Source organism: Gallinula chloropus (assembly GCF_964237585.1).
Source record: "Gallinula chloropus genome assembly, chromosome: 22".
NCBI lineage: Eukaryota > Metazoa > Chordata > Aves > Gruiformes > Rallidae > Gallinula > Gallinula chloropus.
The window spans coordinates 8723345-8746442 of record NC_140107.1 but is presented as its reverse complement, the minus strand read 5'-3'; the positions used below and the strand labels follow the sequence as shown (position 1 = coordinate 8746442).

At 48.3% G+C, this 23098-nt stretch overlaps 1 protein-coding gene across 1 annotated transcript in view; it reads left to right on the top strand.

The window, feature by feature from the left end:
* Positions 1 to 23098, top strand: part of CSMD2 (CUB and Sushi multiple domains 2) — a gene marked incomplete at both ends in the record, with an annotated part of 270482 nt that overhangs the window by 140318 nt on the left and 107066 nt on the right. Inside the window, 3 exons of the mRNA XM_084274397.1 lie at positions 495 to 598; positions 5369 to 5481; positions 12795 to 12977. Coding sequence (XP_084130523.1) covers positions 495 to 598; positions 5369 to 5481; positions 12795 to 12977 — 400 coding nt within the window. The remainder of the gene's footprint in view (positions 1 to 494; positions 599 to 5368; positions 5482 to 12794; positions 12978 to 23098) is intronic.

Sequence of the window (23098 nt, the reverse complement as noted above, 5' to 3'; positions counted from 1 at the left end):
CAGATCGCTTGAGCCAATGTCCTTGAGCTGCCCCAGCACTAATTCACATGAAGTTTTTCTTGGTCTGACAGAAGCTTCTGAAAGCCAAGGGAGCTTTCAGAGCAACATCCTGCTTGCACTGTATGTAACAAGCACGCTGCCCTGTATGCACATCCAAATCCATCACCATAATCTCAGGTTTATGAAAGAAATAGTGGCGGTACCTGGTGGAAAAGAGCCTGCTGGAATCCCCACGCAGGGAGCTTTATCAATACAGTCATCTAGAAAATCAATAGATAAAGCAGAAAAATCTGAGAGGTAATTTCAGTAAGAGCTCAATCTGTCTGGAGAGAATTGCTACAATGCTATAAAAAGCGAGGACAGTCACCTTTGGTGATGTCCTGGAGATATTAATGCTCTTGTAAATTCCTCCTCGATAGACAAACAAATAAAACAAGAGGATCTGCTGGCTGCCTCGGCAGTTGATTCATATTAACGTGCTGCGTCTTTGCCAGGTTATCAAACTGACCTTTGAAGAATTTGAACTAGAAAGAGGATATGACACTCTGACAGTGGGTGATGGAGGACAAGTCGGAGACCAGAAAACTGTGCTTTACGTGTAAGTAGCCCGTGCTTTGTCCCTGTGAGACCCCCCTGCCCTGACGAGGTTTGCCTGACGAGCTGATGCGTTTGGGTGATGGGGCCCCAGTCTGCCTGCTGCACCTCTCGGAAAGGCTTTGGTGGAGCTGACTGCTCTGGGTGTTCTCTGCTCTCATCAGGCTTTATTCAGCCTCAGCTGGCAGAGGCTGTTCCCTCGCTGCTTCTCCTGAGCTGCTGTTATTGGGGAGCCCTTAGAGAGTGGCTGGGGAGCCAGGTGAACCCGTACAGCTTCTGAACATGAGGCAATGCAGCAGAACCTGGGGGCTGTTTGGATCTCTGCCTCCTGTGCTGTCCTTGGGCAGTCATCCTGAACAGTGCAGAGTGGCTGTCAGTCCCTTATTTTTGAGTGACAAACCCAGCGTGTGTCTGTGTGAAGGGTGACACGTGCTGCGTCAAGGCTGAGAGTTGGTCCCCTTCAATTCATGTCCTTTAGTTTGTAGATATGGTGTTCTCTGGAGGTTTCTTCTGTATAGCACACGTTGTAGTTAGTCCTGCTTCCCTTCCAGGCCCTCCTTTATCAGTGTTTGCCAATTAAATACAGTTTTTTGGGCTTTGTTTTACTATTTCCAGCTTTTTTTTGAGTTGGGTTGTATTGTTATTTTATTATTTAAGTATGAAGAAAAGACCTTGGACCAGTGCAGGGCCAATCCAGCTGTGTTGAAGAGATGAAATCTCTGATGCTGCCAGATTTTAGACTGAAGAATTTCTGTGTTAGTCTCTTGTTTTTAGGAGATTTGAAGACCAAGTGTTATAGGGGGTAGAAGTGAAATGGGCTCTGTATTGGCATGTGCCATCTCCTACTTGGTGCTTAATAACTGGAGGCAGTTTCAGTTTCAGATGGAAGGAGCATGTCAATCAGGATGTTGCAAAGGGTTAGGTGGAAGACAAGGGTTTTCCCTCACCCACGTGTTTTACACCATGTAAGCATCAATTTGGGGTGTCTGCTGTCTTTTAGGCAGCTTTGAGGTTGGTGAGAGCTCTTGGCCGCTCTGAGGAAGGTGTGTGCTGGGACCTCAGCGTGGTGCTGGAGGGTGTCAGTCACTGTGCCCACCCCTCCAAACCTCTGTGTCTGTCTGAATTGTAGCTTTACGTCCACAGTGTGCTCGGCTGGGTGTGCACCGTGCTAAAGAAGAGGGAGCAGGGGAAGCGAGTCCCTGTGCTGCACAGGGGTAAGCTGGGCTCTTGGACAGCAGCCTCTAGGAAATGCTGCAGTTGGCAAAAAGCAATCCTTGATCATCTTCCAGAAGGCTGTTTAATCTCATTAACCCACTCATGTCGATGTGTGTGCATACATGAGCTCTGCACAGTGCTGTGCTGATGCACAGGAGGGCTGCTTTGCCTCAACTTACTGACTTTGGGTCAGCTTTGAGCACCTTACAGGCATCTTGTCCTTTTTCTGGAGCTCAGTCCTGCCCCACGACTCTGTTCAGGTCCTGACCGCTTCTGAACGTGTGGCTTCTCGCCTCTCTGGGGTGAAGATGTAAGCCAGCAGTGTTTGTCAGAGCCTCAGATGTTCTGAGGGCACTTGCAAGGCCAGGCTTCTACTGGAGCAGAAGCAGGGAAAAGTCTCTGTGACTTTTGGAAGGAGCATTTGAACTGATGAAGGGGGTGTTGGAACCAGGGCCCCCAGCATCCAGCTTTAGTAGCTTGACTTGAAAGACTCCCTTGTTCTTTATCTAATCAAAACTGTCTAACAGCAAACAGCTCTCCAAGAGCTGCTCTAGCAGAGCTGTTGTACTCTTTCCAACTGGTAGAGACTATTTCATAATGTTGTTTTTTTAATTCCTCCTCTTTGCTTGTTTTTCTACACAACTCAGCCTCCCACTCCGTTTTCACTTCTCTTCACGTTGGCTCCTCTTTCCCAAGTCTCTGTTTCTCCAAGGTTCATTTTCCTGCACGTTTCTTGTGCACAGCACCAGTGATACTTTAGGTCAGGAACTCTAACCCACCCTGTACATAAATGTAAAGTCTGATTATTGCAAAAGTGTTTGTAATTAAAGTGTCACAGAACATTTCACAGCTGATTGGTCAAAATGTGCAAATTACTGCCAGGGGAGTAGTTTGTAATAACTTGCTGAAATGATTTCTCATTCTATCCCTTCTTGTTTGCCTAAAGCCCGTGAAGATTCTCCTAGATTTGATTTTAATCATTCCACATTTTCTCACCCTGTATTAGCTACTCATCACCTTGCTAATGCAGGTTTGGAATATCTGCATCTCTCTGCTCAAGGTGTAGTGTCTGGTATCTTCTCCCAGTGCAGGAGAACTTTCAAATCACTGATGCTAACAGGGCAACTTATTTGTGATCTGTGAGCCTGGGTTGAGAACTAATGGAACATGAAGAGGTGTGAAGACCCCAGCAATACTCCAGGTGTAACGAGTGTGGTTCAAAGTCCGTGGACAGATTTTCCTCAGCATTTGCTGCCCTCCTGTCCACTGTCAGCTGGATTCAGGTATTGGGCATATCCATCCCATACAAGCTGTAGGTTTTGTGGAGGTGACAACATGCAGAAACCTGACCCTGTCAAACAGGTTCCTTAATACTCTTAATATATTAATTTTTTGGCTTTTGAGGAGGTGCTCAGCCTTTCAAATCAAGAAATGCCTTTGGATCAGCCTGCCTAGCAGCAGACGTTATCCCAAACGGAGCTATGAAGGACCATTTGTTTCCAGTCTCACTCTCATCCCTGTGAGATGCATCTTGGAGAACGTTAACAGATTGTCAGGCTCAGCTTTCTGACTTGCAGAGAGGATTTTTATTCCCCAAAGTAACGAGCACCCGAATCAATCATTGGGCTTGTTAAAGTGGAATGGGAAAGAATGCAGAAACCTTTGAAGTGTCTTTTTCTGGAGGTTTTTCTCTTGGTAAGTTCCTTGCTTTTGCCTGTCTGATGCTTGAAATAACTTGTGAAGAATCAACAATAGCACTTCTTTGGCACTCCCCATCAAACTCTCTGGATGCAAAACGGTCATTAAAACAAGATTGCTTCTTAATTTACCAGCGCTCTGGGATCAATAACTTCTGATGCAGGTCAGAGCGATAACAGAGCAAAGGTGGGGGCAGAACTGGGTGAGTTTTGATGGGCTTGGGGAAACCTGAATGTGATTTCAGGTAATAACACCCTTCTGATTCCATGGCCAGAGCTTGAGCAGTGACTGGTGTCAGTAGTGCCAGTGGGTACGTGACAGGTGAACATCTCTGGGCTGGGGAGGAGAGTTCAGAGTCCCATTAACGTTGGGTACCTGTAAGGCTGTAGGAGAGAGCTTGGCACTCAGCAGGGAGCCCGGGCTGGGGAAGTCAAGCAAGGAGAGTGAAGTAGCACAGCCCCTCTAAGCAGCCCTTTGGCTGAGCTCCGGAACAGCGGTAATGGCCACATCAGCCGTTCTGTCTCCGATTGCTCAGGAAACTGGGAATTGCAACAATTACGCCTGGAGGCTGCAAGTTACATTTACTCACAGGATGCTATCAAGGCGCAGCTGCTGGGTTCCTTCCCTTGCAGTATTGGTTTGCAGTAATTCTGCTGTGAGAGCTTGAGGATCAATTTTACCAAGAAGTCATTCAGATGCTGCTGTTGTGCTTGAGACCAGCACTGGGCAGAAGCTCTATCCCTGCCTATGGATGTATTCAGGTTTGAGCAAACCCTGCAGAAAGAACCCCCAGCCACCTATCCAATCACAGTACTTGCACTTAAGGTAAACGATGAATTTATCATGGGTGATGCTCACTGCAGGGGGTTGGGCTAGGTAACCTCTAAAGGTCCCTTCCAACCTTATGTGTTGTGTGATTCCAACCTTAGCAGAAATAGTGTTGTAACACCATCAAACACTGCCCCTAAGGCAGACAGTGTAACATTCACACTCCTGTAGTAACGACCCCTTCCCACGCAGCGTTACTGCTTGTAGGAACGGTGGGGTAGGGAAGGAGCTGTGCTCAGCGCCGGCGTTTGGGTGCGTAGAAGTGCCTACACCAGCGCTCGTGTGGGTGGGGGATAAAGCTTAAAGCTGGTTGAACCACAAGGAGGTGATTAATCCCAGAGGCTGAATGAGCTGCACGCGACTCATTAAGACAGATATATTGGTGACACTCTTCTAAATCTCTCCAGGTCTCCAAGGAGTATCCTTGACGTGTAGGCAGCATCCTCCTCGCCCCCTACGCCTGGATTAGTAACGCTTCTCAAGGGCTCCCAGGGCATTCAGCAGATTCAGCTTGTGCCTTTCCTTCCAGGGGGTTTCTTGAAATCCTTGTGGAAGCTTCTCCATGGGGGTAGAAATGTAGCAGAGAATGCCTTGGAAGTTACGTTTTTTGTCATAGTAGGAAATGCTCTGAAGGCACTTCAGAGGATTCAGCTGCTGGTAGGGGTTCTGGGAATTTTATTTGCTTATGTTTTGCTTCAGTGAGAGAGGAAATTATTACTCTCAATGCTGGGTAATATATTGTAATAATGGTGCTAAATTGTAATTGTTACAGTGATGATAACTTGCAGGCCCTCAGCTATGATGGAAGACTCAGCTGTTGAGGTAGCGTGCAGAAATAGGAGGAGAGCTTCCTCAGGCTTGAGAAGTCTGTGGGGTTTTCGAACAGTCTTCTGGTTTGGGGTGATTCTTAGTTGTGTTAGTGTTGCTCTTGGTAATTCTGCTCTTACAGAGCTGTGTGTGGCCTTTAATTTGGTGGGAAAATAACTTTGTGGAGTCACACAGGCTGTTTACTTGTTCTTATTTGTTTTTACAGCTTGACAGGCACCACAGTCCCCGATCTCATCGTCAGCACCCACCACCAGATGTGGCTCCTCTTCCAGACAGACAGTGTCAGCAACTTGCTGGGATTCAAAGCGACATATGAAGGTAATTCAAGTGTCTCACTCAGGATTTACCTGTTTTCAAAGGTTCAGGGATGAGATAGGTACAGTTCTTTGGGAGAAAAGAGAGAAAGAAGCTTCTCTAAACACACTGAAGCTCTGCAGATTTTTTTTTTTCCTTAAAACTGAAGCTTTGCTCCAATAAGAACAGCTTTCATGATTTCTTTTCCATGAAAGCAGACTGGGTGGGTAGTGTTAAGTTGATGTTTCATCTGCTATGTTGGAAAAGATTTGGTGAATGGCAGCTGATGGCACCAGGCTGTGTCTGCAGGAGAAAATGAGATCAAGGAATCACTGGTTCCAGTAGATTAGTGCTATCAAGTACTTTTGACTTTGACTAGTCTGGAGTATTACAAATGAAATAAAAGTTAATGCTGGGATTTTTTCAAAGGAAACTCCTGAAATGCACTAGGATGGGAATGCTGAAGCCTGTTGTAAGCTGCTGTGTGTGCTGTCATCTCAGGTATTTGCAAAGTTAAAGATTAAGCTTGATGAAAAAATATTCCTTCTAACTCGTGGAAGTGACTAGTGGTTATAGCCAAAGTGTTTCTCAGGTTCCTGGTTTGAGTTGGCTTTGGATCTTTCCAGAAATCTCTGTCTTGCCTCTCCACATCTGGTGTGGACATCTGGGCTCCTTGGCTTCCCCCACCAGTGTGGCTCAGGAGACCGTGCTCTTGTCCTGCATCCAACAGCCTCATGCCTGCTGAGGGGGCTTGCTTCCTGGGTGCACACCCACAAGAACCCATCTGATAGCTGTCAGCTGCTTTTTGGTCTTGCTGTCGCCCTGAATCTCTTTTCAAGGCACTTGAATGCCTTTCAGCTCTCTCTGTGACCTGCTGACACCAGGGATGGCTGCTGCTTCTGGTTCTGATGCTTGAAAGTAGGCACACAAATCTTGGTCCCCATGAGGGGACTGGTCCTTGCAAGGCCTGAGTATCAGCAGTATCCTCTGTGGGCAGGTGAGAGCACACTCCAGCTCTGCTCCACGGTCCTGTCTGGGTGGTTAGTCTCACCCAAAGGGCAGTGGGGACATGCTCCTTCAGTCTCCTGATGAATCTTATGTGTACCCTACAGCACAGCCTATAAAGTTGCAAAGCACATGATATAGGCACTTCCTTACACTGCTCTTCATCTGCTGTGACCTTTGGGTCTCTAAGGAGCTTGTCTTCTTCCTCCTCTGACTTGCTTGGGTGTTACTGGTAGCTTGATCTACAGCCAGGCTGAGCTGCTCTGGCTCCCTGTGACCTCACCAGTCAGTTTGGGGTTCACTGTGATCATTCATGCTTTGGAGTCCTGTTGTGTGGAGCTTCCAATGTCAAACGTGCTTCTCCCTTCTCTGGTCATCGCTGCTGCCTGTTGTGCTGTACCCTTCCATGTCCACAACCTCCTAGAAAAGAAAACCAAGTAGAGTTCTGGCTCTGCTGTGCCCTGAGGAGCCTGAAAGCAGGGACCTGTCCCTGGGGAGCAGCTGTCCTTTGCACGTAGTAGAAGTAGGGGCCACACTCTGCCTTTGGTTCAGATGGTCTCTTTCTGGGCAGCTCTTGTACCTTACTGACTCGATGATCTCTTGAGGTCCCTTCCATCCTCTATGATTCTGTGATTCTGTGACCTTGCAAAGTGGGTTTGTGCATGAAGAAGTACAGCCCATGCCTAAGGTCCGGGCTGGCTCTGTCCAACCTCAGGTCCATAAAACTCTCTTAGCTTTTTGGAAACACTTTGAGTTACAAAGCAAGAGACATTTAAGTAAGAGGCAATTAGCACTTGCCAGATACATTATGAAATTATATGCAACTTACTAACAAGTTTCAGTAGCAGTTTTATGGCCACACTTCTTTCTAATTGGGAGAGGAAAATTACAGCTAATGGAGCTATATAAAGTCAAGACCAAAAAATCTGCCTAATCCAAGGGCAGAGCACTGCTTCCAGAGTATGTTTTAAGTAGCCATCTATCCTGAAGCACCTACATTTGAACTGTAATGTGATCATAAAGCCTGTTGCTGGAACAGTTACACGGAGGGGATTTATTGAGGCACAGATGGCAGGACCTGTTGGAAGGAACGTGCTGGGGAGGGCAGTGAGATTTTCCGTGTAGGGTTCCTGGGGAGGGGAAGCCAGCCAGGGCCTTTTGCTTCACCTGGGAGTCAAGAGAAAGCACGTTTGCATGAGGAAGAGTATACCAAGGTCTCTGGATTTTTGGGTCTTTCCCAATCTGTGCTGTGAGATTGGATGCGCGCGGAACAAACGCTCAGCGGGTGTAAATCAGTGTGACAGCATTGATTTTCAATTAAGCTGTGTCAGTCTTTACCAGCTGAGCATCTGGCTCATTAATGTTCATGAAGATTACTTCTAAATCTCCCATGTCTCGACTTCAGCCACTTTTATCCCTTTAAACAGACATTCCCTCATAATAGCAAACAATGGGTTTGGACTTCCAGTGCTTGTCAGAAGAAATTTGTATTAAGCTCCACTTTGCTGGGAAAGTCTTTTCTTTCTTGTGACTGTAGTGAGCTGATTGATGCTGCAATTTAGTGCTTGACTTGTGAGAGGGCTTACAGCCTCCTGGGGTCCTGGGGCTTCTCTTCTCCCTTCTTCCCTTTAATCTCAGGTGGCTCCTGAGAATACCTTTCCCTTAGAGCTGGTGCCTTCCACAGGCATTGAAACAGTTCTTGGAATGTTCCTGGGTCGAGCCCTCCTAAGGGCTGGGTATAAATCCTTCAGAAATGTTTTCAAAACGTTTTCCAAAGTTCTCAAGGAATTCAGGGCTTGTTGGAGAGGATTCAGGTGGTTCCCATAATCTCACCTGTAATACTTCTGTGGTTGTTTGTCGTTGGTGGACTGACAAGGGGAGGTGTGGGGAAGGGCACATCTCAGTTACTCAAGGGTTACCTCAAGCAGTAGTATATCGATAGTATAAAATTCTGTGGGAAGAAACAAATACTAAAACATGAAAAAAATAGAGCAAGGCTAGACTTTTAATTTAACCTGACATTTATATTTGTGTATTTTGTAATAGAAAACAGTAATTTAAAATGAAAACTAGATTTAGACACACACACACAGACACACACTAATCTGGTTTGGATTTCTGTTGGAATTGGCTTAGTCTGGGTAGAGCTGACTAAGGTCTGTGTTCTGAACTACCAGCATGCTGCAGGCAGGGGATGATTAAATGATATTTATTGCTGTTGAAATGCTGACTAAGTGTTTGGCTCTGGAGAGCGTAGTGTTAGAGCTGAGGCTTCGCCCCATGGTGCTAAGAGGCTTAGGGGCTCTGCAGGGCTGGAGCCTGAAGATTTCTTCTCCTGGCCCTGCTGCTTTTAATCACATTGGTGCTGCCTGGGGAGTTTGGCTGGATGAGCTTCCTGGGTTTCCATGTCTGTTTTCAGATGTATGTTAGATGTAAATACAGAGCTCTGATGCCCACATGTATGTGTGCTTATACACACATATGTCAGATTGAGGACAGCAATAACAGCTCCAGTTACTTGATCCTAGGATACTTAGGGAAAAAGTACACTGATCTGAAACTGGTTCTGATGCTGCTGCTGTTCAGAATTCACATCTGAAGCCCCCTGCATGGAGCACCCCCTGATTTGGTCTAGTGAAAGGCTCCCAGGTTTCACTGACCACCCAGAGAACATGCAGGTGCTTTTCACTGATAATGTATATTTACTTTTTTCCTTAAGGTTCTCCATTACCTAACCCCCCAGCACTGTTGATGATAAAAGTGTGTCAGAAAACAGCCTGTGTGTATCTTTCCTGCTCTGCTTTTCCATTAAACACACTGACTCGTGTCATGAAACACTAACACTGAGGTACTGCTGAACCAGCAGACCTGGAGGCTTTTAGATGTGCCGACCTGAACTGCTCTTGGGGTCATCTTACTTGTATTTAAGTCTCTTCTAAGCCTTAGCAGGGGAGATTTGATGTTCTGCTGCGGGGCTTTAATGAGCCTGCTGGGTTCAGTTCTGGCACTTGCCCTGCAACAGTGGTTTTAGATGGGAGGGATGGGACCGAGATATGCAGAAAAGCCCTTTCTTTAGTCTCTGCCCTCCTCCTCCTCCTCCTCATGTTTCCTCTTTAGATGCTTGTTTCCTCACTGTTTGAATCAACAGGAAGAACTGGGCAATAGAAACACCCTGGTCCTGGTTTCTTTGGATACTTACGTAACACTATTAACTTGGTAACTTAAAGCAGAGTTAATGCATGTACAAATTAGTGTGTGTGTGAGGTTAAATGCGATCTTGGGGGTCGTTTCTGGCCAGCAGTGCCACCCGTGTGACCTCCTTCAGGAACACCCTCGAAGCCCTCACAGATCCCACCCCTTCTGCCGAACTTTTTCCCTCCCAGGAACTAAAATTTCGTTAGCGCAGAGTTTGCAGCTCCAAAAAAAAATCCTCCTTCTCCTCCAGAGCTGAGTCAGGCAGGAGCAGCAATTCCCACAGCACCCCGGGAGAAAAGCCTGACCTAAATTTTGGGTGCCTGCAGTGTTCCTGTACAGCTGCTGCCGCGTGGAAGGGGAGCGGAGCCGGGAGAGCTGGCGCTCCCCAAACCCGGCTCCCTGCCCACGCGGGCTGAGGATCTCGCTCTCATTAGTCACTCCGAGGTGTAGGCTGCCTCCTCTGCACCAAGCAAAGGGACCCACCTCCCCCACCCACTGCCCGAAGACAATCAGCATAAATAGCTGATGAAGAATTTCAGGTGAAACACTTTCTGTTAGAAAACGCTGGGTTTTTGTCAAAATCTTCCCTGCTTGATATAATATTTGATGGAGAAGTTTTGAAAGATTCGTTTCAGCTGGTTTCGTTTAAATAATGTCAAAACACTTGATTTAGATGTTCTTGTTTGGTTTTGACTTTTATTATTCTAATGTGGAAGTGATTTTACTTAAACATTCATCAGGAGGAATGTTTCCATCTCGTTGCAGTAACGTGTTTTGATATTTCTGCATCAGTCATTTTTTGGGGGGAATTTCTGCTCTGCTCAATATTTCATGAATTTTTACTGTGTATGAAAAGAAGTGGAGGAACCCAGGGGACTTTCTCAAGCAGAAAAGCCACTCTCTGCCCTCTCTAACGCCATGCAGTGTTTGTCTCCTAACGAGGAGGCCATGTGTGGGGTGGAAGATTAGAGCTCTGATGCTTTGCTCCACTCCTGGTCTTGATTTCAGTCTCTCTGTAGAGAAGTTCTGGCTGGGTTCATGCAGTGTTGATAATACACAAGCCCGCGAGTCAGGGGAGCCCATTCAATCAGAGAACATCTCTGTCACCTTTATTCTTGCTCAGCAGAGGGTCAGAACGGAGGTGGTGTTCTTCCCTTGGCTGGGTTTTTTTCTGAGCCTGTCCTTGTTTGACAAAGGCAGCGACTCTTCTGAATGCTTTGACTTGTGTGGTAGCTGGACTTGCTGAGCAGATCTCTCTGGGGTTCCTGTGGCCACCATCCCTCCAGAGCCAGAGATACGTGCGGAGGGAAGATCTGCAGGTCTTCAGCTGAACCTCATGGCAAAACATCCCTGGGCTTTTGGAGGATGGAGGTCCCTCTCTGGGGTGAGGTCCAGGCAGGAGCGTGCTGCATGTCTGGAGCTCTGTTGCTTCTTGGCAGAGGAGCAGCCTGAGGAGTGCTGGCACCTCTGCTCCCCTGGCCGCAGCGGTGCTGGGTACAGGGTGGGCTGCATGGTGACTGCATCACTCACCCTTAGCACTGAGTGCCTTGAGAGGCAGCTGGAGAGGTGTGTGTAAGCATCATGTCTACCTCATGCTGAGGAAACAGCAGCCAGGACATGCAGCATTCCTTCCCCAGGCACCCAGCATCCCGGTGTCAGCGACAGCAGGACCTGGAGGCGCTGGGTGAAGGTGCCCTGCGGGACAGCTGCCCACCAGTGGCTCTTCCCAGTGCTGTTTCCAGACTTGAAGGAGCAGCAGCAATTAATTGCTACAGGCTGTTGACAGGCAGCAGAAAGCACTATCAGTGATCGGTGGCTCTGTCAGGGCGCAGTGATTCGTGTTTAAAATGCAGCACTTTGATCTTGTTGCTATTCCTTGAGTTTTAAAGCTGAATTTCCTTTTCATGATTCGCTCCATTTGTCTCTTGCCTTTTGTTGGAGAGTAACATACAGTTCTGTGCTACTTTTATATCCCACTCTATTATTATTATTATTTTTTGTCTCTAATATGCAAGTACAAGTCATTTAAGATTTTGATTTTCAAAGTCTGCAGGAAGATCCGTAAATCCTGGCAAACTCTTTTCACTGACAGGCAAAAAAAGAAACCTATTTGATGAAAACTTTAACATTAATATTAATGTATGTTAAATTATTTTGGGGATGCTTCATTACCTGGCAGTGACTTTTTAGTTCAAGCTGGGTACAGCAGTAGCAGGAGCCTAGGAGCCTTGTTGTGACTTCTATTCAAAATCCACCTGTACCCAAGTTGCCTGAAGTCAGAATAATAACGAGGGGCTTGTTGGTATTCAAACCAAATTGGAATATTAGATGGAGTAATGCAAATCTCGGATTATGCCATTTTCCTCAGTAAAGAAAATGTCATAAAAGAAGTTTCCAATTTGGTGTAAGAAATTGAAACCGGGGAGAAAAGACAGCGAGGCTGATCAGAGATGATGGGGATAAAAACTAGAGGAAACGTGGAAGGCGAGGGGAATGTGATGCAGATAAATAACGTGGGAGCACTAAGGGGGCTGCGGAGGAATGAAGTTCTGTAGCTAATGGTGATACAGAGCAGGGCCTTTCCCCCCCCGAAATGAAATCGTACAGAGCAGGAGATAACAGGAAATTGTGTCCCTGATTTACTTGGAGTCGGAATACATGTGCAGTGAGAGATTAACTGTGTGTTTCGGGGTGGTAAGGTGTCAGCTGTCTGCTGCAGTACTACACAGAGAAACACACGGAGCTGGGGAGGGAGGAAAGGAGGGGTTGCAGCCGTCGCAGTCCAGCAGATGCATCCCAGCCATGTCCTCTTTGCCCAAGGGTCCCTTCATGGCCTCGTTGATGGTCTGCTTCAAAAGCCCTTCAAGCAGATGGGGATCTCCTTGGGTGTCACTGAGTCTTTCATTCAGTTGTGATTAATTTAAGAGTGAGGAAGCAGCAACAGTGGTCAGATTCCTCTGTTACAGGCAGATCTCTGCTGCTGGTCCCCCTCCCGTGGGAGGTGGTGCTGAGGGACCTTTGATCCCACAGGGATGCGATGCCTTTGCCCAACGACCAGCACAGATGTGCAGTGGGCATCGCACCGGCTCGGGCTCAGAGCTTCCCCCCACCCCCAACTTCTGTTTTCTTTCTTTCAGAGATTGACCAGGGGAGCTGCGGTGACCCCGGGATCCCAGCCTACGGCAGGAGAGAAGGAGCCACCTTTCGCCACGGGGACAGTTTGAAGTTTGAGTGCCAGCCTGCCTTTGAGTTGAAGGGACAGAAAACAATTACCTGCCAAAAGAGTAGCCAGTGGTCTGCTCAGAAACCAGTTTGTGTTTGTAAGTCAGTGAGGAGACGGCTCTGAAATACCTTGGTGTGGTGAGGCGGTCGCAGCAGCAGCGGTGTGTTTGTGCCCTGTGCTTGGTACCTGGGGAAGGACTCGTGGTGGCAGGGATGGCACCAGGCTGCTGCTTCACTTCCCTGAGGCCGTGGGGAGAGTTTGGGTTGGCTCCTCTCTCAGCAGAGAAGGGGTGTGCAGCAGGGAGCAGCGCCTGGGTGGAGGTTTGGGCTGGTGCTGGGCCTGTGTGTGCTCCCTGCTCTGCCCCCTGCCCTCCCTCACTCCGGTGGACATCCCTTCTGCGGAGGGGCACGGCGTTGGGGTGCAAACCAGGAGCCATGGGCACACACCCAGCAATAACATCAACCTTGAGTCTATTTTTAGCCACTTAATTTTCCTTCATTATAGAATCATGGAATCATTATGTGACAATATTCAGGCTCCCTGCTGCTGACCTCAGTGTTTAATTTGTTGCATGAGTTCTCAGCAGAAGTAGGATATTACACTCTCTATAGTGACGAAGGAGAACGTTTTCAGATGTAAGTGGGAGTTCCATGCACAGTCCCTGCTGGGTTTTAACGGCCTCACTGTCTTTTGAAGGTGCCTTGGGTGAACAGCTTTATTATTTATTTGGGGGGTTGGACTCGATCTCTTGAGGTCCCTTCCAACCCCTGCGATTCTGTGATTCTGGGATTATATCAACTGAACCTTCACTCAGGCTACATTGCATTTGAGCACTGCCAAAACTCACACGAGCCCCTCTCTTTTCCCCAGTTGGCAACAAGCAAACTCTTCTCTGTGTCTCCTCTCTGCTTACTTGGGCATAGGAAAGTCTGTGCCCTTGAATGGATGCTGTGGTGTAGGGCAGTGGGGCTGAGCCTGACAGCAAAAACTAGGGGAGGGAGCAACAGATGGAGGACAAAAGTGTGGGGAAAAAGGATAGGGAAAAACCTGTATTCACTATGCAGATAAATTGATGTTCTGGTGTTGGACACCCCAGCACGAGATGCTGGCAGGACCCTGTGATGTGTCTGGGCTTGCGGGGGGACCGGGTTACTGCCGAGCTGAGCCGGGATCTGCCAAGCTGTGGGAGAAGGGGAGGCGGTTTCTGGGGGAATGTGAGAGATGACTGAAGGAAGCGCCGTTCTTTTCAAACACTAATTTAAGCTCCCAGCCTCGAGACTGTCTATTTGGGGAAAGGAAGCAATTACTTTATGAGTTTTGCCTTTTCCAGATGCCATGACTCCCTTCCCACTTGCTTGTCGCTGTAAGCAAATCAGCTAAGGATGCTGATGAGGAAAACGGAGTTTCCCTGGTTATTTTTGAAGTGGGAAGTGTTAGACTGTTTCTGTGCTTAGTGTCAGGAGTTGGTAGTTTGGGTGGGGTTTTTTTTTCCCCATTTCCAAGAAGTTCAAGTGCATTTGAGCAGCTGAGGCTTGGTTGAGATTCTGGCTGACGGTTTGCAGTGAAGCCAAACCTGGAGTTTGTGCCCAGGGAGAGAGGATTTGATTGTACTAGTATGGAAAGGAGACTTCCCAGTAAAGTAAGAGTAATTCCTGAAGGGAGGCATCAAACCGGCCCATGCAAGGTGTAGCACAGGCATTAACCTTCTAGTTAAAATAATCCCACTGTATTCTGTTCTCTGCATCCCTCCAGCTTTAGATATTTATGAATCAACAAGACAACATGTAGATAGCAGGAAAAGCCTTTCATAGCCCTCTCTACACCTCCCTGCCTTTATTCTAGACAGCATCATATTAGTGTGTGTGAATTGGAAGAGGTGAGATGGCAAAATGCGTAACCTGGCATGAAATCTGCAGTGGGATTAGTGATGAGACTCTGTAAGTGTTGGAAGACCGTTGGGCACGGGGTGGGAAAATAAGGTAACCCGATTGATGTGGTGCTAGTTGGAATATGCAAACAATTCCCTGCTTCTGATGCTGGCTGCAAATGCGTGACAAATGCAGACGGAGATTAAGCAGCGTGTGTGGTGCATCCTGCGGTCCCGAGCAAATGATTTATGGGCAGACAGAATTTATTGTGGAGAACTCGTTTCCCCAGGCTTTGATGACAAAGCAACGCAAACCATTTAAGTAATGCATCTGCTTATTGCAAGGGGTTCTTAATTCGTGACTGTCTGTGCCTTCATGATAACAGAGCTTCCATCCTCATCCTCGGTGTTGTCACTGCATCCCTCAGCCATCCAGGGTCAGCACGTAGGGCACTTGAGAAACTTTGCAAGACTACTTAGCGCACGTCTTCTGCAAAACCCTTTACTAACCAAGGTATCCCTGGCCTCGCTGTGTATGTTCAGCCTCTCTCTGCTGATCTGAGATGCTTGGAACACCTACACCAGAGTCTGGGAGCCTGTAGTGCTGCAGCTGGATGAGCAGCACTGTGCTCTGTGCTTGTCTGCTGCTTCTGTGCGATGTGGGTGTCTGGGTGTCCATGGGCAGTGTATACTGAAGACTTCTCTTCCTGCGTATCCTGTAGTACCTTGTAGAACTGTCTTTGTAGTTCCTGCCGTTTGCTCTGACACTGTTCCACTTACCAAGCTGTGGTGTCTGCCAGGGGCTGAGGCAGTTCTCCTAACCCAGGATAACCTGAGCTGTTGCTTTCATACAGAGCAATGTTCAGGGTTTTTTTTTATTCTTGAAGGACAGTGAAATGGGCTTAGGGGGGATGTCACGCAGATAAATGTTACATGAGGAAAACCATTGTGCTGCTCGGATGAAGTTTGTGCTCTGATGGTAGGAACTCATAAGGGATATAATATCCCAGCTGAAGTCTAGAGTTACCTGTGCCTGAGGAGATTAAGCAGCTTATGAATGGGGAACCAGCCCATAATTGCAGCTATAACGGGAAGCTGGTGAGGTGTTCAGATGCTGCAGTGAGAATGGTGATGAAAGGCTGTTTCGCTGTAGCCAGGGAGCTGTAGTGCTGTAACTTTGATACGTGGTTGGAACTACTGTTTAAATATCCTCGTGCACAGGAGGGGAAAACTCATTATCGGAGTTTTATTAGAACTACTGCAGTGGAAGGCCCTGCCACCAAACATTCCTTAGGGCCAAAATTTGCTTCACGACATTCTTATTTCTGTGTTAAGGAAAGGAAGAGTCAAGATCCCCTTTGCGGGGGACTCTGCTCTTGGAGGGCAGTTCAGTACACCTTGCAAGGTTCTGCATCGCTTCCCTTCTCTTCCTCCTCGTGCAGCCTAGTCCCTGGGAGCTTGTGACCTACAACTCCCAAGTTCAGTCCTACACCTCACAGAATAAAGGCAAAGCTTATGCCTTGTTCTAACTGTCCTCTGCCAGTTGCTCTGGGAGAGTCGTTGCTGGAAGCAACTTATTTTCTGATAGGAGTTCAGTTTGTTGATCTCAGACTTACAAACTGTAGATTTTCTGGACCCGTCGTGTGTTCTGGAGGAGAATAAACCACTGGGGAGTAAAACAGTGTGTGTGCTGTGACTGCATTGAGCAGGCCTGGGGTGGAGGTGTCGGCACTGAGCTGAGGGTGTTGGTTTGGCATCGCTCGACTGCAACTCCATAAAGACTGAGGATAAATACGTGTGTGTGTGTGTGTGTGTGTGTGTGTGTGTGTGTGTGTGTGTGTGTGTGTGTTTAAATGGAGGGGCCATCAGTTGTGCTGTTCCAGAGCTGTGGGGTTCCCCCAGATGCTTTGCATCCCTTGATTGATAGTTGTTGCAGGGGCTTTGGTCTGGCTCTGATTTTCCTTTAGGGTCTTCGTTAGTTCCCAGTGACTTTGTTGTGTTACAGTAAACTCTCTTTGTATTATAGACTCGCTTGAAGCAGCATCATGCATAATGTTCCTCTAAACAGAGTGGAAGGCATTTCCCAAAGCATTTCCAATTGAAATTATGTTAAATTGTGTGGTTTCCTCTCTGGCTTTGGAGCAGATGTTCTGCTTGCTTCCCTTCTTGTTTGCTTGAAAACCTCACCAGTGCGCTCGCGGTGACTTGCGGGAACGCTGGGAAGCAGCACCACAGTGCCCACTGATGCTGGAGATCTGCCTTGTCTCATTGTGAACGGGGTGTTGATGCTCTGGGACCAAACTGAGCACCACCAACATCCTCTGTGGTGTTGAGAGCCTGCCTCCAAGGCAGCTCCCTGGGGCGGTCAGCACAGCCCAGGACCCCCCCAGCTTTCCACGCAGTTACACGGTGCTAAGGCAGTTGTCCTCTTCAGAGGCTTCATGATTCAGTGCGTTTTTCCACGCTCTTAAACATCTAATTTTCCCTAATAGCAGTATAAAATCTCTCTCCTCCTTAGCGGTAATTATTCCCCTTTTTTTTTGGTTAATTCCATATTGGCCTATTATACCTGCTGAATAATCTTCCCTCCTCTTTGTAAAGACTGCAGAGTTGAGTTTCGAGCCGAGCTGCTGACCTTTTGTGTGCACTGTCTGGTACAAACACTCAGGATTAGTGGCTGGAAATGCAAAGTGCAATAGATGTTTTCCCAGCAACGTACTGAACAGAACCGTGTAATTTCTTATCACTTGACAAGGTTTTCATTTACCTCTAAATTAAATTGTCAATTGGTCATTATTTCCTTTCTCTCTCTTTCTTTCTTTCTTTTCTTCTTTTCCTGCCCACTATTCACAGCAACCTATGGAGCCTTCCCTGGGAAGAGTAATTTGGAGAAAAGCCTGTCTCAAGTTAGCAGTGACAAAAGCGTGGTTTTCCTTTTTAAACATAATAGCTTCTTAACAGCACGAGTAGTTAACCCTTGGAGCAGCCTGCTGAAGGCAGCCATGGGTTCTCCATACCTACACGTTGATAAACTGAGCGTGGATGCTCCTTTCTGGAAACCTGTGGGAACTGGGAGTTGGGTTATCGAGGAGGAGGGTGGTTAAGGTGATGAGAATAATGATCCTTTACTGTCTAATAGTTAATGAATTGGAAATTCCTGAATGTTTTATTCTAAAGGAGTTGGTCCTTTTTCATCGTGGGAGAATTTCTTAGACTTGTGGACCATACTGTAGGCTCTGGTTCATGTGATGGAATCTGATCCTTTGTCTGCTTTGTGTTATTTCTGTTACTCTTAATGCCTCATACATTTTGCAGTGCTGCTGGAACAGTTCATGTTAACTCACATTTTTCTCCCTCCTGCTGTAAACAGGTTTTGTGGTTTCTTAGCTAACACTGGACTCGTTTGTCTGCTTGTGGGTGCAGTTGCTTTTAGTGGATTTTGGAGGTGTAGGGGTTCTATTAATTTTTATTTCCAAGCTGGTTTGTTGTGTGTGGGGTGTTTATATTTTTTGATTGATGCTTTTATGAAGCACCCTGGTAGGATTTTCCTGCTAGAAGAGCAGAGATGCTCTTAACTGTCCATGATGGATGGGTTGGGAGAGGGAACTGGTAGCTAACTTTAACCAAAACATGTCAACTCTGACCTTGGCCAAGCATCTGGCCGAGAAATGGGCTCGTTCCCTGCTGAGGCCACATCCAGGCTTAGGTGGTTTCTGGGCTTGCACAACAGATGCGCGTCCCTCGTGGCCCCTGTGACACCTCCTGCTTGCCTTTGATCCCAGTTGGGTTCAGAGCAGCAAATCGGTGGTGAAATGCTCCTTATCTTCAGCCTGTTCCCCTGAGCTGCTGCGATCCAGCCTTTCTCTGGCAGTGAGGGAAGCGCATTCAAGGCAGGCAGGATTACCATGATCCTGTGTACGTGTGGGATTTGGAGCTTTTGTTAACAACCTTGTTTCACGGTTGCAGCCATGTAAGACCATTCCCTTCTTAATTTTAAGCAGGGCACTTTCCCTCCAAGCCCTTGTTCTGCATTGCAGCCCCAGTTTGTCGAAGCACTGAGATTTGAATGTTTGCTTAAGTAGCAATACAGGCTTAAGTGCTGTGCTGGGCTGAAGTGCTGTGCTGGGCAGGAATGCACTTAAGCACCTTTTTAATTACAATGAATTGTGTTCTGATTGTCCTCTGTTAACTCCCTGGGTATTTTTTGTAATTTATATGAAAATTTTCCATTTCCCTTGCTGTGACTTTCTAAGGGGCTGCTTAACCGGTCCCTTTCTTGTCACGTGGGTCAAACCAGTAAGTCATACAGGTGGTAAGGGGATGGTTGGACTGGGTGATCTTGGAGGTCTCTTCCAACCTTAATGATTCTGTGAAACTGGAGCCAGTTTTCTCCTTGGCTTTCCTTTATTGGCGAGTTCTTTCTGGTAGTTGTAGAGCCAGAGGAGTTGAGCCTCCTGCTGTGAGCTGCTGCTCCACATATTCTTTTGGTTGATACCAAATTATTAGGGGCTTGTGCTCCCTGTGCAGCCAGCCTGGTCAGCAGGAGGGGTGCAGAGTTAAGGCCAGAGGGTGCAGAGGGAAGTTGTGGTGAGGATGCAGTGGATGCAGCTGGCTCGGGCAGCCCCAGCAGGGATGCTCCTCCTGCACGTGGGCAGAGCACAGGATGTCACAGTAGTGTCAGGACATGTCGCTGCACACACTGGTCACTGGTGGTGCTCCCAGCTGCTCTCTCAGCACTGACAGGGGGGATGCAGTTTATTGGGTTGTCTCCGTGCTTGTTATTTTACTGATTGAGTCAGTTGAACTGTTACCCTAGTAGGGTTTCATGCTGCTATAAATGAGCTGTCCTGTGCCAAGGCATCTGTCCGTGTTCCTGACAGCAGTTGCTCAGCATGATGAGTTGCTTCTCCTTACATGACTCTGAATCTGAATCTGACACTGGTTTTCTCAGGCCAGGAGGTTGTCTCTGTCCCCTTCCCTGTCTCTATATTGAGAAAACATGTCGGCATCTTCAACCTGGTCTGCAGAGAAGTTCCCTTATACTTCATGTTACTCCTCTGGGGTTGGTCTTTGAGAACATCTCCAGTTTGCAGGCCAGGTCTGTGTGTGCAGGATTACCTTTCGGGCTTTCTGTTGCTCCCCACAAGCTTCACGTGTGGCTGAACCTGCCCCCCACACCCTCTGCCACGCTGGGGTGCTGCTGCCCCCAGCCCAGAGGCAGTGGCACCCTTTGGCCACCTCCCTGGGGCTGCGGCGGGTCCATCGCGCTCGGTGTGCCCAGACCGGGGCACTGTGTGGAAAGTCGAGTCCCAGCCTGTTGCATGAGCAGCTTCCAACCCACGGGAGACCCGTGTGTGACACACGACTCTGGGTGCTGCAGCACAGGAAGGGTGCTCTGCTAAGCCACGAGGGAGAGAGACAGGGATGGTACCCAGCAAGAGCACCAGACTGCCAAAAAAGCGACAGTTGAAGGTCTGTCATCTTGTGGACACCACCACCGATTCCTGAGAGAGGCTGTGGGGAGGGGGAGAGTTCCCCTAAAGCAGGGACACAAGGGGCAGGATTTTGTCTTTGTGGAGCATCTCCTGAACAACAGATGGCTGCAGATACCCCGGCACCCAGCAGCCCAGCGCACTCCCAGTGAGGATCAGCATCTTCCAGTAAGTTTCTTCAACTTCCCTGGTGACCCAGCCATCATTCCTGCGTTGAGTGGGATCAAACAAAACCCGCTTTGGTATCGCTGTGCTCTTCCACGTGCACACAGGCTCCTGTACCCCCTGCTTTACCTGATGAGATTTGCCTCAAGATCTGGTCTCCAGACCCTGCTGAGTTTCCATTATTCCTAACACCCCTCCTCTCCCACCCCCCCCCCCCCCCCCCGTTAGCCACACGCTGGCAGCCACAGCTACTCCATCAGACTAAGCTGAAGAGTCTGTTGCTCTGAAATACAAAAAACTTCTCCCAGTTAATATTTGCTCCAGACTCCTTTCCCTCACCTCCCACTTGCCTGTTGGTGCCTCAGGGTTTTCGGAAGGGAAATGCATTGTGATGCAGATGTGTTTGTTGAAACAGCAAATACAGAGAGAAGAAAACACACAGTGTAAAAGCACTTTGCTTCGCAGCTGGAGCAGTGCCCTGAGCTTCCAGCACTGCTAGCGATTTGGGATGTATGCTTCTCCTGAGTGAGGCATGCTGGTTACTAACCAGGTTCCTGCTGAGGTCCTGTTTTTCCAGTCCATCACCAGGCTGTGCCTAGAGGAAGGACCTGCTTCAATAGGGAAAGTGAGGCAGAAAATCCCTCCCTGTCTTCAAGCTCTCTCACAGTGGTCGGAGTTGGTGGGAACAGTATCTAAAAGCTGAGAGAGGAGTCAGGATTTCTCATTGTTTCCATGGAGACTGAAATCATTACAGTGATTCCCTGCTTGGTTTCCAGCTCGTGAACTTGGTGCCTTCCCCATTCCCGTGTGCTGCCCTGTCCTTGGGACCAGGCCTGCGTTTTCATGGGCAGGATGGGAGGTAATGGGGAGTCTGGGACCACCAGACACGTCTCACAGGACCGAGACCATCTGTGAGAAGGCAGGACCTTCTGAAAGCAGAACAACTGAGAAACAAGTTGTGCTTAGGCTGACCAGACAAGTGCAAGAACTACTCCTGGCTGAAAGTGTGGAAACAGGCAGCTGAGCTGGTGAGAAACCATCAGATCCCCCCCCCCCCCCGTGTTCAGCTCTGACGTGAGCATCACACACTGGGACCGTGGGGCTCCTCCCCCCCGACTTCCCAAGACAAGAAGCAGGGTGCTGTTTCTTCACTGGTTGATTGCTCTGAATAAAGGCAGGACCTGGATAACATTTGCCATCTTTTGCATAAATCCCTTGTGTGTGTTTGGCAGTGCCATGGGGCTCGGGGTGTCGCTGGGCGCTCTGTTCCTCCCGAGTTCTGCTGTGACTGTTCTGTCTTCAATAAAGGGATTTTTCTTGCTGCTTTTGCAGTGCTTGATCGATCAGTAATGATGGGTTTTGACAGAGATCAGTATGGCTTATACACTGGAATCCATGCTGTGCACGTAATGAAACGTCCTCTCGGAACACTTGGGAACGCTGATGATAAATATTAATTGCAGTCTCAGGGCCTCAGAGCCGCGGTGCTCCCGACAGACGGGCGGCAGGGCTGAGCTCTGCCTGCCCATCGTGTTCCAGGGATGGCTCCCTCCTCGGGGCTGACCTCTGCCTGCCCATCGTGTTCCAGGGAGGGCTCACTCCTCGGGGCTGAGCTCTGCCTGCCCATCGTGTTCCAGGGATGGCTCACTCCTCGGGGGTGTTTTGTTCCCCGCTGTCTGGGATGCACGAAGCAGCATGAGACAGGTACCACTCAGCTGTCTTCCCCCTTCCGTGGGTGCTGTCGTCTTTGTTCTGATAGTGCATTTCCCTCCCTGTGACGCTGTTAAACAGCTGCTGCTTTTACCTGAGCATCTGCTCCTGTCTCAGAAGAGGCTGACGTGGGTCCTGGTGCAGCCCCAGACCAAAAACCCCCTTTGCACACTGAAGAAAAACCTCCCCTGCTTAAAAAGACAAAGAAAATTTCCATCCTGTGGGCACAGGGATCTTTTTTGTGAACCTTCTGGATCAGTTTTCACTTCCTGGGCTGGATGTGATGCTCTGGGAGGTGAACCGAGCTCCCCACTGCACGGGGAGAGCTCAGGTGTTGGCGCAGGGCCATGGCTGTGTGGGATGGCAGCCCTTGTCCTGCAGCTCAGCTCTCTCCTGCGCTGGGTGCTTTATGGAAAATTGAAACTGTCATTTCCTTCCCCATGGTGTCGACTTTGGGAGGGTTTTATCCGTTACTCTTTTAATCTGTCATCTTGCTCTGTCTAGCAGAGGTTAATTTTATATTCTCCCCTCGCTCTGCTTTTCTTCCTTTTGTCAGCAAGTCCTTTGTTGTTGCTGTTGTTGTTTCCTGAGATGAGCCACCAGCGCGGTGCCCGAAGAGCTGTGCTAGCACCCACACCTCCCTGCTGCTGGCTGGGTGATTCTCTAGGTCCCACGTGAATGCTGATATTTTGGGTGCAGTCTATCTGACCTCCTCTGAGGGGTTCCTCCCCCTAAGATGTATCTGTGTGTGAATGCATTTATTTTCAGTGACTATTCCTAGGCAGATTATACCCAGCTTATGCTGACAGAATTATTTGACAGCATCCCTTGATATTTCAGCATCCAGCAAAGAGCCAAAATCCTGCGGATATTTTGCAGTTTGTTTTCTCTTTAATCTGTTCTCTTTGCTGAGAGCAGGAAATAGATTGTGTAGCTCTTAGCCTTGATAATGTCATGGTAACGTCCATCTTATTTGATCTGAAA